This window comes from Lagenorhynchus albirostris, chromosome 7 (assembly GCF_949774975.1).
Source record: "Lagenorhynchus albirostris chromosome 7, mLagAlb1.1, whole genome shotgun sequence".
Taxonomy (NCBI): Eukaryota; Metazoa; Chordata; class Mammalia; order Artiodactyla; family Delphinidae; genus Lagenorhynchus; species Lagenorhynchus albirostris.
In genome coordinates this window covers 13,384,755-13,400,725 of record NC_083101.1, presented here as the reverse complement: position 1 = coordinate 13,400,725, position 15,971 = coordinate 13,384,755, and the positions used below count along the sequence as shown (strand labels likewise).

The 15,971-nt window shown below is 47.1% G+C and overlaps 1 protein-coding gene across 12 annotated transcripts in view; it reads right to left on the bottom strand.

Annotated features, from left to right (window-relative positions):
* GGTA1 (glycoprotein alpha-galactosyltransferase 1 (inactive)) overlaps positions 1-15,971 on the bottom strand; it is a 65,319-nt gene that overhangs the window by 13,632 nt on the left and 35,716 nt on the right. For 6 of the 12 annotated variants that reach the window (XM_060154455.1, XM_060154454.1, XM_060154459.1 and 3 more), the window contains 3 exons: positions 8,866-8,954; positions 2,219-2,254; positions 422-487 (listed from right to left, as the gene is read on the bottom strand). In XM_060154455.1, coding sequence (XP_060010438.1) covers positions 422-487; positions 2,219-2,254; positions 8,866-8,945 — 182 coding nt within the window. In that variant the 5' untranslated portion in view covers positions 8,946-8,954. Of the gene's footprint in view, positions 1-421; positions 488-2,218; positions 2,255-8,865; positions 8,955-10,136; positions 10,271-15,971 lie in introns of those variants that run through there. The other 6 variants (XM_060154463.1, XM_060154461.1, XM_060154452.1 and 3 more) reach the window with 5 other exon arrangements.

Sequence of the window (15,971 nt, the reverse complement as noted above, 5' to 3'; positions counted from 1 at the left end):
GGGAGGGAAACTTCATAAAACCGTCCTCATGAAAACGTTTTAGTGTATGACAGTCTTTCCTGCAATCCCAACTTTAGCCTGAATTTCACTCATCCTCAAGTTAAATGGGAAAAAACAAAAACATGAAAACCAAACTTAATGTCCCAGTCCCAACCATGAAATAGAGTCCTTGTGTGCTTCCAATAGGCCAGAAAGACAAGTGACTGAGTTTATGGCTGTGAAACCACTTTTTTTTTTTTTTTAGTCTTTAATTTTTTTTTAACATCTTTATTGGAGTGTAACTGCTTTACAATGGTGTGTTAGTTTCTGCTGTATGACAAAGTGAATCAGCTCTACGTATATCAATATCCCCATATGAAACCATTTTATTTGGACTCTATAGCGTCGGGGGGATAAACAGACCATCGTCTGACTGCCTTACCCATTGTTAAACCAGCTTGGAAACCACCAGCCCTTCTGAATGCTGCTGTCACCAACTTCTGGGTTTCTAAAAAATGAAAAAGATGACAAACGTTTTTAGAAAAGGAGGCAGTCCCAAACTGGGGTTTTTCCAAACTCTTTTCATGGCAGGTCACTTAAAAAAATTTTTTTTTAAATCACTAATTCATAAAATGAGCCGAAGTGACACCGCTCTAGCTGAATGAGAGATGGACCTGACACTCCCTGGATCTCCCCTCCCTTGGGCGTCCCCTGGCGCTCAGCTCATCCAGGGAGCCCTAGCAGGGAGAGAAGGAGAGAAGAATGACAAGATGTGGAGGTAACTAATACATAACTCTGGGTCCTGGATCTGCCATTTACTAGTTGTGTGACTGTGATCGGACATTTTCCCTCTCTGAAGCTTGATTTTCTCCTCTGAAAAGTTAGATGCTAATAATAACAACAACAATAATAAATCTACCGTGAAGGTGGCTTTGAAGACTAAACAAAGTAGCATACGTAAAAGAGCTTTCTAAGTTGAAAATGACTGTAGCAAGTCGGCGTCTTTCAAGAAAACAGTGCACGTTTCCAAGAATGATCTCTTTTGCTAAACGAGGAGAATTGGAGTTGCTACAAAGGTCAGCAGTGACAGACTCAGGAAATCTGAGGGTCTCTAAACCAGAAAGAAGCTCAGCAATCTGTAATCAGAACCACTTTCACCACACACATGCTGAAGTGTCCACATTCACTGTAAGAGTCTCTCCAAGGTGGGCACCTTCCGGAGGCAGGAAAAGACGGGGAAGCCAGGGGATACAATGCCCTTCGGTTGGACAAATAAGGTGGTGAGGCATGAATGGGTATAAATAGTAAGAAACCTATTTTAAAGCCCATCTACTTTCAAGAAGTGCTTGAGATGGTCTATGATTAAGCAGGTATGGTTACTTTTTCTTTTTCCCACTTGCATAAAATGAATAAATTTTCCAAAATTCCAAAAAAAAAGAAGGTATGGTTACAATAAATAGGGAAACAATACAAGAATAAAGACAAAACTAAACAAACCAAACAAAAACAAAAGGAAACAGAGGAACATTTTAGTCACTCAGGTAGGTGTTTTCACATGACTTGGGTCATCTCAGCCACTCTGTGAGAATAAAAGTTTTACCTTTATTTTTATTTTATGGCTGAGATATTGGTTGAGTGGGTTTGAGCAAATTGCCAAGATCCCATAGCATGTAAGCACAAAAGCCAGGATTTAACACCAGGGGAGAAATTATATCAGAAATGAAGGCCGAGGAAAGTACAAGTTAAGCACAACACTTTGCTCTGAGCTTCTTGGCAACCAAGACAAAGACAGAAAAATGAAGGCTTACAGAGTCCTAACTGCCAATCATCCTCCTCCTCCTCCTCCTCCTCCACACACTGGTTCATTGGGAAACCCAAACTTTTTTCCTGATCCTTTGTCTCAACAAAATTTCTTGCAGGGGTCTTTATACAACATGTAGTGGGCTGCATAATGGACAATATCTACCCCGATTATTTTTATGAGTAAGGCAGGAATGTTCTCCAGACAACACTACTTAAAGAGACAGATAGTTGATGAGAAGCACGGACAAAACAAGAGTCACGGCTCTATAAAGGCAAGACTAGGGGGCTGGAGGAGTACAGGCCAGACCCCTGGGACCCCTCCCCTCCACCTGTGACCATAGCTGCATCACCACCTGCCATGTTAAGAATGGACTGTAGGGGTGCCGGAGTGGACATGGGAGGCATCCCATAGATATCTAGAATTCAAAGCACTTACTTTGACTGGTTTATCCAGAACAAAGAGGCTTCTGGGCTAAAAGCAAATGAGAAATAAAAACATATCATGTTACTTTTAATTTGGAGAAAACCATTATCATTGAAGTCCTGGGCTGAGTTGAGAGCTTGGGTTTTGTCTACTCCCAGGTTTCCACCTTCCTTTGAGATAGAACCAATGATATCAAGGGACTTCAGTCACTTCTGGATTACTCAGAACAAGGGGTGGGAAGAAGGTCTCTGGAGAATCTCAAATCTCAGTTAAAAACAAAAAAAAGATGGCAGCTCTCCATTGTCCAGGGTGGCCTTGCTGAGGGAGAGGCTCCACAGACAGGTCCCCTCCTGCCACCTGCTCAGGAATCACCCAGGATTATCTTAAAACCAACGACTGCAGAGCCAGCATACCACCAGCTCAGAGCCTTCTACAGAGCAGCCTCAAAGGGCATTTCTTTAGCCAACGAAGGCAGTGAGACCATCTGAAGGCACCTACAAGACTGGACCAGCGACTGTATGACTCCTCTAGGGGACCACCTCCCTTCATTCAACAAATACTTGCTGACAGTGTGTTACATGCCAAGTGCTGGGGATATGGCATTGACTGAGACAGACACAGTCCCTATGCGTCCTTGTGATGCAGACAAGCTACTGGGGACAGCAGGAAAAAAAAAAAAGCATAAGTAACCAGGAGCACTTAACAGGAAGACCTGGAAGGCTTCCCAGAGGAGGGGATAATGTTTTAGCTGAGTTCTGAAGGATAAATAGGAGTCCAGGGGAAGAGGAACTGGGAAGAATGTCCCTAACAGAGACAAAAATATGCAAAGGCCCTGAGAAAGGAAGGAGGCACTTAATGTGCAAGGAAATAAACAGAGAAGTAGCCAGAGGTCCCCTCGCTGGGGCCTGCTGGGGATTTTGCCCTTGAAGAGTTTTAGGCAGGAGACGAATAGGGTCCTATCTGTAGGCCTTGTGAGAGTAGATATGGGTGACTAGTCATGAGGCTGGCAGTGGTCCAGGCCCAGGTCAAGGGAGCCAGGGAGATGGAGGGAGAGGAGTGCACTGACTTGAGAGACATTTGGGGGGCAAAGGGACAGGACTTATAGTACTAGATTCCTCCATTGTTTTGTGCACGGAAGCTGTGCCCAATGGCTAAACCTTACTTGCTCACTTCTCCTCCCTGTGAATATAAAGGAGAGAGCTTGGTAGAAACAGTTCTGGACCTGGGCTCAGGTACCTGCCCTGGCTCAGCGCCTTTCTGGCCCCAGCTGCCCTCATCTCTGAAAAAATTAAATGACTAATATTTGTTTCAGACTTTGCCTTCTGCCCCTGCTGGGAGTCCACATCTCCTGGTAGGAGTAAAATGCATGCCCTCTTTCCACCTACGTTTCCCCTCTGAGCTCAATACTTGTGGACCAAGCTCTAACGTCCCTTGTTTCTAAATCTGTTTATTGATCCGACAATATTCATAATAGCTAATACTTGGCCAGGGACTGTTCTAAGAGATTGACATGTATTAGCTCATTAAATCCTCACAACAATCAGTGAAGGAGGTTCTATTCTTCCTCAGAGGCACCTACACATTAAGTGGTTTTGTTCAAGGTCGTACTGCTAGGAGAAGAAACAGTATTTGAACCTGGGGAATCTGACTCCACGCCCTACAAGAGGAGGAAGGGAGAGGGGAGAGGAGGGGGTGGGCCCGCTGCAACTCAGCACTCAGACCCCCACCTGGCACTCAGGGCATCAATCTGCAGATTCAGATTCGCCACCTTGTCCCAACTTTTTAATCTGCCATCTTGCCCTTTGCACCCTCCTCTCCCAGAAGCCTTCGACATCTCAGGTCACAGCAACACCCACGCTGCAGTGTATGGCATTTGACACATATTCATCCTTCAAGGCACAGCTCAAATGCCACCTCTTCTGTGCCTTCCTTGGTACGATCCTAGCACAGTGCCTGGCACACAGTAGGTGCTCAATAAATATTTGTAAATGAAGGCAAAAAAAATAGATCCCTCTCTAAGCCAAACATAATCTTTGCCTTCTTGAACTCTCATGGCCCCTTTTCTCTCCCTCTGATGTCCTTCCTCCACTCGCATTGTTGGTTTTTTTTTTTTAATTTAACTTTATCTAGGCTTTTGGTTTGATTTTCTAAATTTAACTTAAAAAATATATTTATTTATTTATTTATCGTTGTGTTGGGTCTTTGTTGCTGCGCACGGGCTTTCTCTAGTTGCGTCGAGAAGGGGCTACTCTTCGTCGCATTGCATGGGCTTCTCATCGCGGTGGCTTCTCTTGCTGTGGAGCACGGGCTCTAGGCGCACGGGCTTCAGTAGTTGTTGCACGCGGGCTCAGTAGTTGTGGCTCACGGGCTCTGGAGCACAGGCTCAGTAGTTGTGGTGCACAGGCTTAGTTGCTCCATGGCATGTGGGATCTTCCCGGACCAGGGATCGAACCCATGTCCCCTGCATTTGCAGGTGGATTCTTAACCACTGTACCACCAGGGAAGTCTTGCATTTTTGGTTTATTGGTGTGTACGTCTGCTTACTCCATCCAAAGCATAACCCCTTGAGGGTAGGAATTCTCCATGGCTCACACTGTATCCCTCACAGCACTCGGCATGCACAACCAGCTCAAGAAGGAGCCCCAGACGATGAATCAGATCTGAGTTCTAGTTAGAACTTGGACATAAATTCACTGTTAAGTCATTTCACCAATTTGGTCTCCATTTTGTCACTTGAAAAATGGGAACTCTCAGCTAAAGGAAGGGTTGTAATCGTGGGTCGAGAATGGGCTGCAATCAGACAGCCCCGGACCTAAATCTTCCTGAAAATGTGACTTTGAAAATTCACCTTTAACACTGTGGAGACTCAGTGTTCCTCATCTGGAAATGCTGACTAATACTTACTTGCAGGCCTATTTTAAGAACTGGAGGGAATGCACAGTGCAGTTCCTGGCACCTGCAAATGCTCAATAACTAGTAGCTGCTATCATCAAAAGCACCCTCACTATCATTACTTTATTATAACTTTTAAGGTTTCTTCCATCTCTAAAATTCTAAGAATTTTTTCTTACCCAGCCTCAAATCAAACATTCTTTCAGGATGCTCTACTGACAATAGTTCTCTTTCCTAATCAGTTGATGTGTCCCATTGAGTTATTTTACAACCCTTTTTAGCTACAGTGCTGCCCACCTGTCTAAGGTTAGTGCCCTCAGCTCACCTCAGATCATCACATGGTCAAATCACAGGGTGGCAAAGAATCTGCTGCCTTTTAAAACTCTTGCAGACAGTCAAACAGATTCCTCACACTGAAGAATTCTGTGGCAGCAGTCTGGGTGCCAGACTATGGCCCTGAAGAGCGGCCAGAACCTGCTCCAGTTACTGTGCAGAGAAGAGTGTGCCCAGCACTGAGAAATAACCCTCTTTATGGGAGGCTAGTGCCAAGATGCACATTTGGGCCTTTGGCTCCCATAATTTAATTTTGTGAAGTACCCAAAATATGGAAGTATGACTCTGGCTGCAATTCAAAACACCAAGGTCATCCAACCAAGCGTTCAGAGCTTGAAGGTTACCTACACAAGCAACTCAATTCAGGGGAGGAACCCGAAGGGCGCTTGCTCTTCTGTTGGAATCTTCCAACTGCTAGAGCTCTTCCTTCTATTATTCACCAAAATCCCCTGTCCTATTCTGCCCTCTGAGCAGATGATGAGGATGGCGGTAAGGATGGTGATGATAATGGTGAGAGCAGCTAGCATTTACTGAGTGTGTTGCCCTAAGTGCTTTATACACAGTAACTTATTGAATCCACCAACCCTATGAGGCAGGTACTACTGTTATGCCCATTTAGAAGAAAAAATAATCCAGGTTTACTAAAGCTTTTACAGGTATACAAACTGGTCTGCTCCACAAATACACTCACTAAGACAGGGAGAACAGCCCCCCTATTCATCAGTCATTTCTTTATTTTTTTTAACTTATTATTTTATATTGGGGTATAGTTGATTAACAATGTTGTGATAGTTTCAGGTGTACAGCACAGTGATTCAGTTATACATATACGTGTATCTATTCTTTTACAAATTCGTTTTCCATTTAAGTTGTTACATAATATTGAGCAGAGTTCCCTGTGCTATACAGTAGGTCCTTGTTGGTTATCCTTTTTTTTTTTTTTTTTTTTTTTTTGCGTTACGCGGGCCTATCACCGCTGTGGCCCCTCCCGCTGCGGAGCACAGGCTCCGGACGTGCAGGCTCAGCGGCCATGGCTCACGGGCCCAGCCGCTCCGCGGCATGTGGGATCTTACCAGACCGGGGCACGAACCCGTTTCCCTTGCATCGGCAGACGGACTCTCAACCACCGCGCCACCAGGGAAGCCCTGGTTATCCATTTTAAATACAGCAGTGTGTACACATCAATCCCAAACTCCCTAACTATCTCTCCCCCCACCCTTCCCCCCACCCCGGTAACCATAAGTTTGTTCTCCCATTTTTAAAGATAGGGAAACTGAGGAACAGTGTGGCTGAATAACTTGCCCAAAGTCACAGAGGAGGTAAGTGGTGGCACAGGACCAGCCCCAGGCAGCCTAGCTCCGGACTTCAGCGAGGATATTTCCTCAGCCCTCAAGTATCTAAGGAAGCCCTGGGAACTCCCTGCATCCAACACTGACTGAGTCATCTTTTCTTTGGACTAAGTACCCACAGTTTCAATTCAAAAGATCTGGTTTATAGACCACTTCAACAGGGTCACTCTCTAGCTTGTCTTGTTTTTCTTAAAATGAGTTGTTCAGAATGAAACAGGATAACACTCCAGAAGCGGTGAGATCTATGCAGCACCCCAGGGAATAATAGCTCTGGAGTCCAGAGAATCCTCCTTCTACTGATGTACCTGAAAGTGCAGTTCCTTTATAAGCGGCCAAGATTGTCCTGCTGGCTCATCAAATCTTAGAAGTTAATAATTGAAAGAGACATTCTAATGTTCATCCAGGCCATCATCTTGAACTTGGGAGGCTTCTAAGACACTTCACCATGAAAATATCAGTGGTGGGCTTCCCGGGTGGCACAGTAGTTGAGAGTCCGCCTGCCGATGCAGGGAACACGGGTTTGTGCCCTGGTCCGGGAAGATCCCACATGCCATGGAGTGGCTGGGCCCGTGGGCCATGGCCGCTGAGCCTGCGCGTCCGGAGCCTGTGCTCCGCAACGGGAGAGGCCACAACAGTGAGAGGCCTGCGTACCGCAAAAAAACAACAAAAACAACAAAAAAACAACAATGGTGACGAGACAGCTCTCCTGGCCCAGAATTGGAAGGTGGCCTTTTTTTTTTTTTTTTAATTTATTTTATTTTTGACTGTGTTGGGTCTTCGTTTCTGTGCGAGGGCTTTCTCTAGTTGTGGCGAGCGAGGGCCACTCTTCATTGCGGTGTGTGGGCCTCTCACTGTCACGGCTTCTCTTGTCTCAGAGCACAAGCTCCAGACGCACAGGCTCAGGAGTTGTGGCTCATGCCCTTAGTTGTTCCACGGCATGTGGGCTATTCCTAGACCAGGGCCCGAACCCATGTCCCTGCACTGGCAGGCAGATTCTCAACCACTGTGCCACCAGGGAAGCCCTAAGGTGGCCTTTTTGAAAGAAAGGCTGAGCTGTACCAACGCCTCTTAAGTCAAAACCATCATGCATTTTTGTAGCCACTTGCGGAGACTCCTTTCTGTCAGAGGCTTCTGCAGCTGGAATCTCCGAGGCATTGGTAGTTTCCAAAAACACAGAAGCAGCTCAAATATTTGGGGTGAATCCACTGATGAACTTGAAAACTCAGCAATATTTAATTCATCTTGCTTTCCAGGGTTAAAAGAAAGACAAAATACCCCAAAGTTTTGCCAGGCACAAATGAATCACCAGCAATTCAGAGTGTATTTTGCACCAAAGTCAACAACCTTGAGTTGTTCCTTTAAACTTAGCAAATATTTTAGGACTGCAAAAATCAGGGTGGATTTCTCATGGAATTCCTGTCTGAAATTTCTTAAGGTAATTTCCATATCTGGTCATATAAATAATTTAATATGACATTTTGGTCTTAATATGACCTTACTGTTTCTGGCTCTAGCCTACCCAGAACCGCAAAGGTATAAAAATCAAGACATTAGGAACATGGCGGAAGGAAGATAATTAATTACGTAGAAGGTGCATGAAGATCTAATAATTCTGGGCTTCCCTGGTGGCACAGCGGTTAGGAATCCGCCTGCCAATGTAGGGGACATGGGTTCAAGCCCTGGTCGGGGAAGATCCCACATACTGCATAGCAACTAAGCTCACGTGCCACAACTGCTGAAGCCCGCGCGCCTAGAGCCCATGCTCCTCAACAAGAGAAGCCACCGCAATGAGAAGCCCGCGCACCACAATGAAGAGTAGCCCCTGCTCGCCGCAACTAGAGAAAGCCTGTGCACAGCAACGAAGACCCAACGCAGCCAAAAATAAAATAAATAAATCTTTTAAAAAAGAAAAAAAAAGATCTAATGATTTAAAAGACAGTCTAGGGCTCAGGGATACAGGAAGGATGGAATCCCTTCTTTACGGTGTCAGTTAATCCTAATTTTAATTCAACCTGCTGACTTGACTGATACCTGGAGATTAGAGGAGACTTTCATTAACATCACTTTATCGTGTTTCATAATTACCTGTTGATATATTCCCAAAACACAACAATTACAGTTGAGACAACCAGCATTGACAGAATCACTTTTCCTTTGACATTCATTATTTTCTCCTGGGAAAAGAAAAGAAGAGGGGGAAAAATAGATTAAATGTTGAGAATGGGATATGGTTTTTAAGAAATGCTTCTACCCATATCCTTTCTAAAATGAAAAGTTGATGAATATTTAACGAGAGCTAAGGAGCATGTTCTACCTTAAACTGCATAGGCCTGTGATGGCAAATTAGCCAATTCAATGAATTGACGGGGCTGCTTGGGTTGGGAAGGACGCTAAGGCCACTTCGAGGCTCAGAGGGAAAGTACCCTGATTGATCACAAGGTTCACCATGGACGTGGGAGAGTGGGGGGTTGTTTGTTTATTTATTTACTTATTTTTATTGTAGTATAGTTGCTTTACAATGATGTGTTAGTTTCTGCTGTACAGCAAAGGGAACCAGTTATATGTGTACATATATCCTCTCTTTTTTGGATTTCCTTCCCATTTAGGTCACCACAGAGCATTGAGTAGAGTTCCCTGTGCTATATAGTAGGGTCTCATTAGTTATCTATTTTATACATAGTAGTGTATATATGTCAATCCCAATCTCCCACTTCATCCCATCCCCCCTTCCCCCCTTGGTAACCATAAGTTTATTCCCTACATCTGTAACTCTATTTCTGCTTTACAAGTAAGTTCATCTGTACCATTTTTCTAGAGTGAGGGTCTAGCTAATGTTTCCCATGGACGCCAGCTGCCTCTGACTCAGATCGCCCCACCTCCTGGCATGTGATTTTGGGGAACCATCCATTCCTGAGCTCTGCTGCCCTTGATATACTGCCTATATGCCCATCCTCAGAGGGGAAAACTCCCTGGTCCTTTACAATCTAGACTCAACCACTTCCCAGCCAGCTTTTCTTCTCCACACCCACACAATCGACACACAGTAGGTATATAACTACTTCCTGATTGCCGCATGAAATTGTGATTGAAGGGGGAAGAAGGGGTGATGGGTATGGAATAATGGTTTGGGAAGTACCTCAATTTGGGTAGTCGGGGAAGCCCTCACTGGGGAGGTGATTTTAAAGCTTCCCACGGGATGAAGATAGGATGGAAAAGGATGAAAAGTGCCACGAGAAAGGGTGAGAATATTTCGGAAACAGCATCTATACCAGGCTGACCGAGAAAAAGCTTCTTGTGTTTGGAATAAAACAAAAGCAAAAAACCTGGACAAGAAGAAAATAGCGAAGTTGTCCCACCTGAGCGGCTGGAACATGGGAGGGGTGGTGGTAGGAGGCAGTCAGAGGGTGGGCAGGGGCAGTCAGAGCCTGGAAAGGCATGGAAAGTGGGTGGGGACCCACCAAAGCATCTGAAGCTGAAGAATCACTTCATCCAACTTCGTTCAGAGAGACCCATCTGGGCGCTGGGTATGCAGAATGGATAAAAGGACAAGGGCAGACTATTTTAATGGTCACAGAGAGGAGGTGGCCTGCCTCAAAGGGTGGCTTCATTCAAAATATACTTTGGAGACAGAACTGATAGGATTTGGCTGGTAATTTAGTCATCAGGGATGAGGGAAGAAACAAGGTTTCTGCTTAAGCAGGTGGGTTGTAGCATTTCCTCAAATGGGTTGGAGGAGGAACAGGCTTGAAGGATAATGACCATGAATTGCCTTTTGGATGTGTGTATTTCGAGGAGTGTGTGAACACCTGAATGGAGACGAGTAGGCAAGTGGACTTCCAAGCCTGAAGTTCATGGGAGAGATGTGGGCAGGCTGTGCAGTTGGAGGAGCTGTCCACGGACCCAGGACAGTATTTAACGTGAAGGGAATGAATTCGATTACCAAGGAGAGAATGTAGAGAGAAAAAAAGGAAGGAGGGCCCTGGGCTGAAGCTTGAAGATGCCAACACTTAGAGGTAGGATAGAAGAGGGGGCGAGAAGGAGAGGACCAGGAGGTGGAGAAAACACAAGAGTGGACACGTGGGAGCCAATGTCATCGCCTTGGGGAAGCCATTTCCCACCTCCACCCCTGACCACCAGCGAAGCCCCCTTTCTCTCCTCCAGCTCCCTCATCACTTTATTTACGTTGCTGTACACATCACCTTGGGAGGCGGCTCATGTGGTAACGTCCACATTTTTGGCTGTCTCCCCTAATCATTCGTTTGAGCTTCCTGAGGGCCGAAAGGACGTCTTCTTCTTTTTTTTTTTTTGGCCACACCACGTGGCATGTGGGATCTTAGTTCCCTGACCAGGGATGGAACCCATGTCCCCTGCACTGGAAGCATGGAATCTTAAACACTGGACTGCCAGGCAAGTCCCAGGAAGGATGTCTTCTTATTCAACCCTGAATCCCCAGTGCCCCACAGACAGCAGACGGGGCTGTCAATAAATGTCTGGTGAGTGCATGAGATAAAATGAGAATGGCACTGAGATGTGTCCTTTCAGGGGACAGGTTATTCTCCAATTCTTTTCAAAGAGCGTTCTGAGATGATTCCCGGCTTGGATCTCACATGCTCCATCACCTTTATTATTAAATCCAGTTAAAGAAGAAAAGGTATGGGATCAGCCATGACACTCTATTCCTTCTTTTTTTTTTTTTTTTTTTTTCTGTGGTACGCAGGCCTCTCACCACTGTGGCCCCTCCCACTGCGGAGCACAGGCTCCAGACGCGCAAGCTCAGTGGCCATGGCTCACAGGCCCAGCTGCTCTGCGGCATGTGGGACCTTCCCGGACCGGGGCACGAACCCATGTCCCCTGCATCGGCAGGCGGACTCTCAACCACTGTGCCACCAGGGAAGCCCTCTATTCCTTCTTGCTTAGAAGGTGCATTCTGTTTGGAAATGGAAAAGCCAGGGCTGAACTCAAGGTCATAACTCAACCTCCAGCTTTCAGATACAACTGTGATCGGTGGTGTTCCAGAGACCGTGAGAAGATGAGCCTTCTGGGCCACAGGGAAACCTCGGTCTCAAGCTTCTTCCCTGTGAATACCTCGTGAGCTTGCACAGACAGCCCGGGGCCCACAGCAAAGTTACAAAATGCAGAGGGCTGCATGCAACTCGGCCCCGCTGCTGGAAGAAGCCACTTGATTTCTATGTCAACAGCATTAGCACTGAGTGCAAGGAAAGGCCTGGGTGTGGAAGCAAACAGATCTGGACTGAGACTGTGGCCATCTCTCTCTGCCACTGTCTTCAGCCCCAGAGAAGTGTGGATGGTGATAGAACACAGGAGCTTGGGAATGAGGCGGGGATTTGAGACACATGAAAATGGGTAACTCCGAACATGTAAGCATCTTTTCAGACCCTCACCCAACTCCAAGCTCTGAGAACCAAAAGCCTGTTTATAATTCAATTGGCATCAGGCCCTAACGGACATGAGGCTATTTATAAACGTTATCCCACTTAGTGAGACTGTTTAAATGTTTCTTTGCATAAATATTGATGTATTTTGTTACGTGCTTGCTCCTGCTGCACGGGTGCATTACATAATATGATAAATACCCGGCATCTAAAAAGTTCTGAATTCCGACATATCTGGCCCTAGGGATTCAGAAAAGGGATGGTGGACCTGTAATGGATCACGTTTAGGTGGGTTTCCTCGTCTCTAAAATGGGGTTAAAAATGGTGATGACTGTAAGAGTTGGCATCCATAAAATATTTAGCATCGTGCCTGGCACCATATAAATGCTCAAAAAAGGCTAGTTCGGGCTTCCCTGGTGGCGCAGTGGTTGGGAGTCTGCCTCCCGATGCAGGGGACACGGGTTCGTGCCCTGGTCCGGGAGGATCTCACATGCCGCAGAGCGGCTGGGCCCGTGAGCCATGGCCGTTGAGCCTGTGCGTCCGGAGCCTGTGCTCCGCAACGGGAGAGGCCACAACAGTGAGAGGCCCGTGTACCGCAAAAAAAAAAAAAAAAAAAGCTAGTTCTTACTAGTGGTATCCATAAAACAGGCTGTTGGGAGGATCCAGTGAAGACAGCACAGTGCCTGGTAGTTAGCAAGAGCTCAGAGCATATTTGAGAGAAAAGAATAAGGGTTTTGGAATAAGAACATGTTAAACAATAAAGTGCAAACTGATGCAGATTCGGGACTCGAAAGGTTTATCCAGCTGTTCTGTGCTGCAGCCTGATTAAGAGCCCCTTGGCAATGCCAGGCGACTTTGATTTTCTTTGATCAAGCCCAGGCCATCCGAAGCTTTATCAACCCCACCTGCTGAGGATCAAACGCAAATTTTCTCCTGGTGTAAGAAACATTAAATAGAGAAACGCACAAGCTCTCATGGTAGAGAACATGGACGCTTACATCAGGGAGAGCCTGATATAAAATCAGACACACCCCCTAATCCCCTCTCCAAATGCAGCTGTTTGATTTTTTAATTTCAGAAATTAGCCTCAGAGGCAACTCTAGAAGCCCATTTCTTTCTGGACTCTATAAATGACGTGAATCTGCTTACTTTTGCTGCGGCCAGGTATCACTCTTGTTGGAAACTTACAGTTGGAAGCTGTGCAAATGAGCCGATCTCACATCCTTTAGCAAAGCACTGGAAATGGGTGTATACACGCTTCCTGGAATCTGGAACCCCAGTGTCTGGGGACAGAAGGGTTGGCAGGGTGGCCAGCGGGTCTTTTAAAACATTTTAATTTTTCTCTCTGGATAAAATGAGGCATTTGGCAGCCAATGGGGCCTAAAAGCCCTTCGCTGATGTGTTTGTCTCTCAGAATTTTCAAAACTGTGTCATTCTGAAGATTCGTGGTTGACTCTCTGACCCACCAAGTAGGAAAGTTGGGGTTGCTTCCAAATATCCCATTTAAGGGGTTGAGCACAGAATTAGGACCTACAGAGTACTAGCACCCTGCCTTATATGGGAGAGTGTAACTAGCTGAGTCACCTGGACCCCACCCCTCAGAGGATCATGTGAGCCCAGCCAGGCGCAGTTCCACCTGAGCCCTCCCAGCATCTCCCAGGCCCTCTTGTCATGGTGTTTGCGATTTCCCTCTGAATCCATCCCACCACTGGCACAGGCTGCTCCTGGGCCACTCCCAGAACTCAGTCCCTGCAACGGTTTCCACAGGAAACCGTCCCCACTCCTTGCTAAAAACCTGGGTGCATTTCGCAAGGCAGGGTCACACTGTAAGCCTGTCGTTTCTCCGCCGTCCTCGCCCCCTCCCCCCGCCTCCTCTTCCACTTCTGTTTGCCTGGAGTGTCAGACATTTCCATGTGGCCCATAAATTAATTCTTCCACACAGAATGATACACACACCCACGACTTCAGAGAATCTCCTAGTTTCACCCCAACTGATCTAAGTCAAGGTATTCCTTCCAGATAGAATTCCTCTCTGAAAGGAATTCTCGTGGCCCTTGTTTTCTCCATCCCATGTCGGGAAAAGGTGAGCATCTCAGCTGAATCACAGCACTCAGAAGCCCTGGAAAAGCCATTATCTTGGGAGAGAATGGCAACAGCAGCGGCAGAGGAAACCAAACCTTCCTGCAGGCTGAAGAATCTTCCTCTCTCCCCGTGATCCTTCCCCCTGCCCCTGGAACCCACAAGTGTTGCAAACAAAACAAAGCAGCTAAGGGGGTGGGGAGAGGGCTCAGGAGCTGACTGGGTATTAGTCACCCTGCACAAAACTCCGCTAAGAACGTGCAGCCCTATATGCACCACCCGGGGCAAGTTCTCTGGCTCTGAGCCTCTATTTACATAGACAAAAATGGAGCTTCAAACACCCTCCTCTGGGGTTCTTGAAAGGACAAAAGGAGACATGTTTGCACAGCACATTGTGACTGGTGGTCAGTAACTGCTCCACCAATGGCAGTGGAAACAAGGATGATGCTTTCTCAGGGGAGAGATTCAGAAATGCGTGGCTCTGAGGGCAGAGCTGTGGTTCCCTCTGAGAGGAGACTTGGCCCTCCAGGGCAGCACCACACAGAAGAGTCAAGCGAGAGCCCTCCACGCCACGCGGTGACTGCTGTGACGGTCAGCTCGGCTCCCCACCGCCCCCAGCTCGGGGTGCCGCTGTGCATGGCCTTTGCCCCCGTGGCTCACCATGGGCAGTGAAGGAAGCGGCGGCTCAAACGTCACGCCAGCCCCCACACAGAGCGGCTTTGGGAACCAGGGTCACGGGTTCCTCTGGCCTCAGTCTCCCCAGCCTTGAAACAAGTCCTCAGGCTTTCCTGATGGACCTAGGACCTGGATGAGAAATCAGCCACAGGGCTGGAAGTCTCATTTTATGAGGACAAGTTCACTCAGCCACATGGAGCTCGTCTTGCTGCAATGGCCCGCAGATTCCTGGAAGTGATGATCAAGAGAGAGGACGGCCAAGCAACTCATGTTGAGCCCACAGGCCAACTGATCCAGAAGTTTATGAAACCTCTGAGTCAGGACCCCCGGCAAGACTGGGCCTGCTCTCCCACTGGGGTGGAGAGTGGGGAAAGCCCAAACGCTGCCCCGAGGCGAGGCACTGCTCCTGCCTGGGGGAATCACTCCAGCCTGGGTGCCTGTCCCAGGGCTGCAGGTGGGGCCTGAATACTGACCCCACTCCCTGCAGACCTACCTGGGTCCCAGGAACAACCTGCCCCAGCTAGGCCTTGCTGAGCTCCCAGGAGCCCCCCACTTTGACCCACAAGAGAAGGAGCTGAACTAGCTGCTACTCTGCTCCCTGCTCAGGGGTCCCAGGGATCCAGACCTCACAGCCACCTGGTACCCACACCCCCCTCCCGCCATCCAGGATCGAAGAGCTGAGTTCTTCAGAGATCTGGCTGGCGCCACCTGAGCAGGAAAGTACCAGAAGATTCGCAGCCGTGGCATCACCGATAACAAGTTGTAAAGCTGAAAGAAACTTCTAAACTCGCAGCTATAAAAAGCAACCACTGACTAACCATGCTAGAGGCAAAACGGATTGGTCTTTGTCTCTGTTAAAAATGATACTACAAAATCAGCAGAGAGGCAGCCCAGGAGTACACAGCCAAAGTATGACAGGGGCATCAGACAGCTGAGCAATACTGATCATTTTCTATTACTTTCACATTTTATTAGGATGTTTTCTGGATTTTGTCCTATGTCGAGTATTTGTCAATTTTTGTTATTTGTTGGGATGTCTCCTCA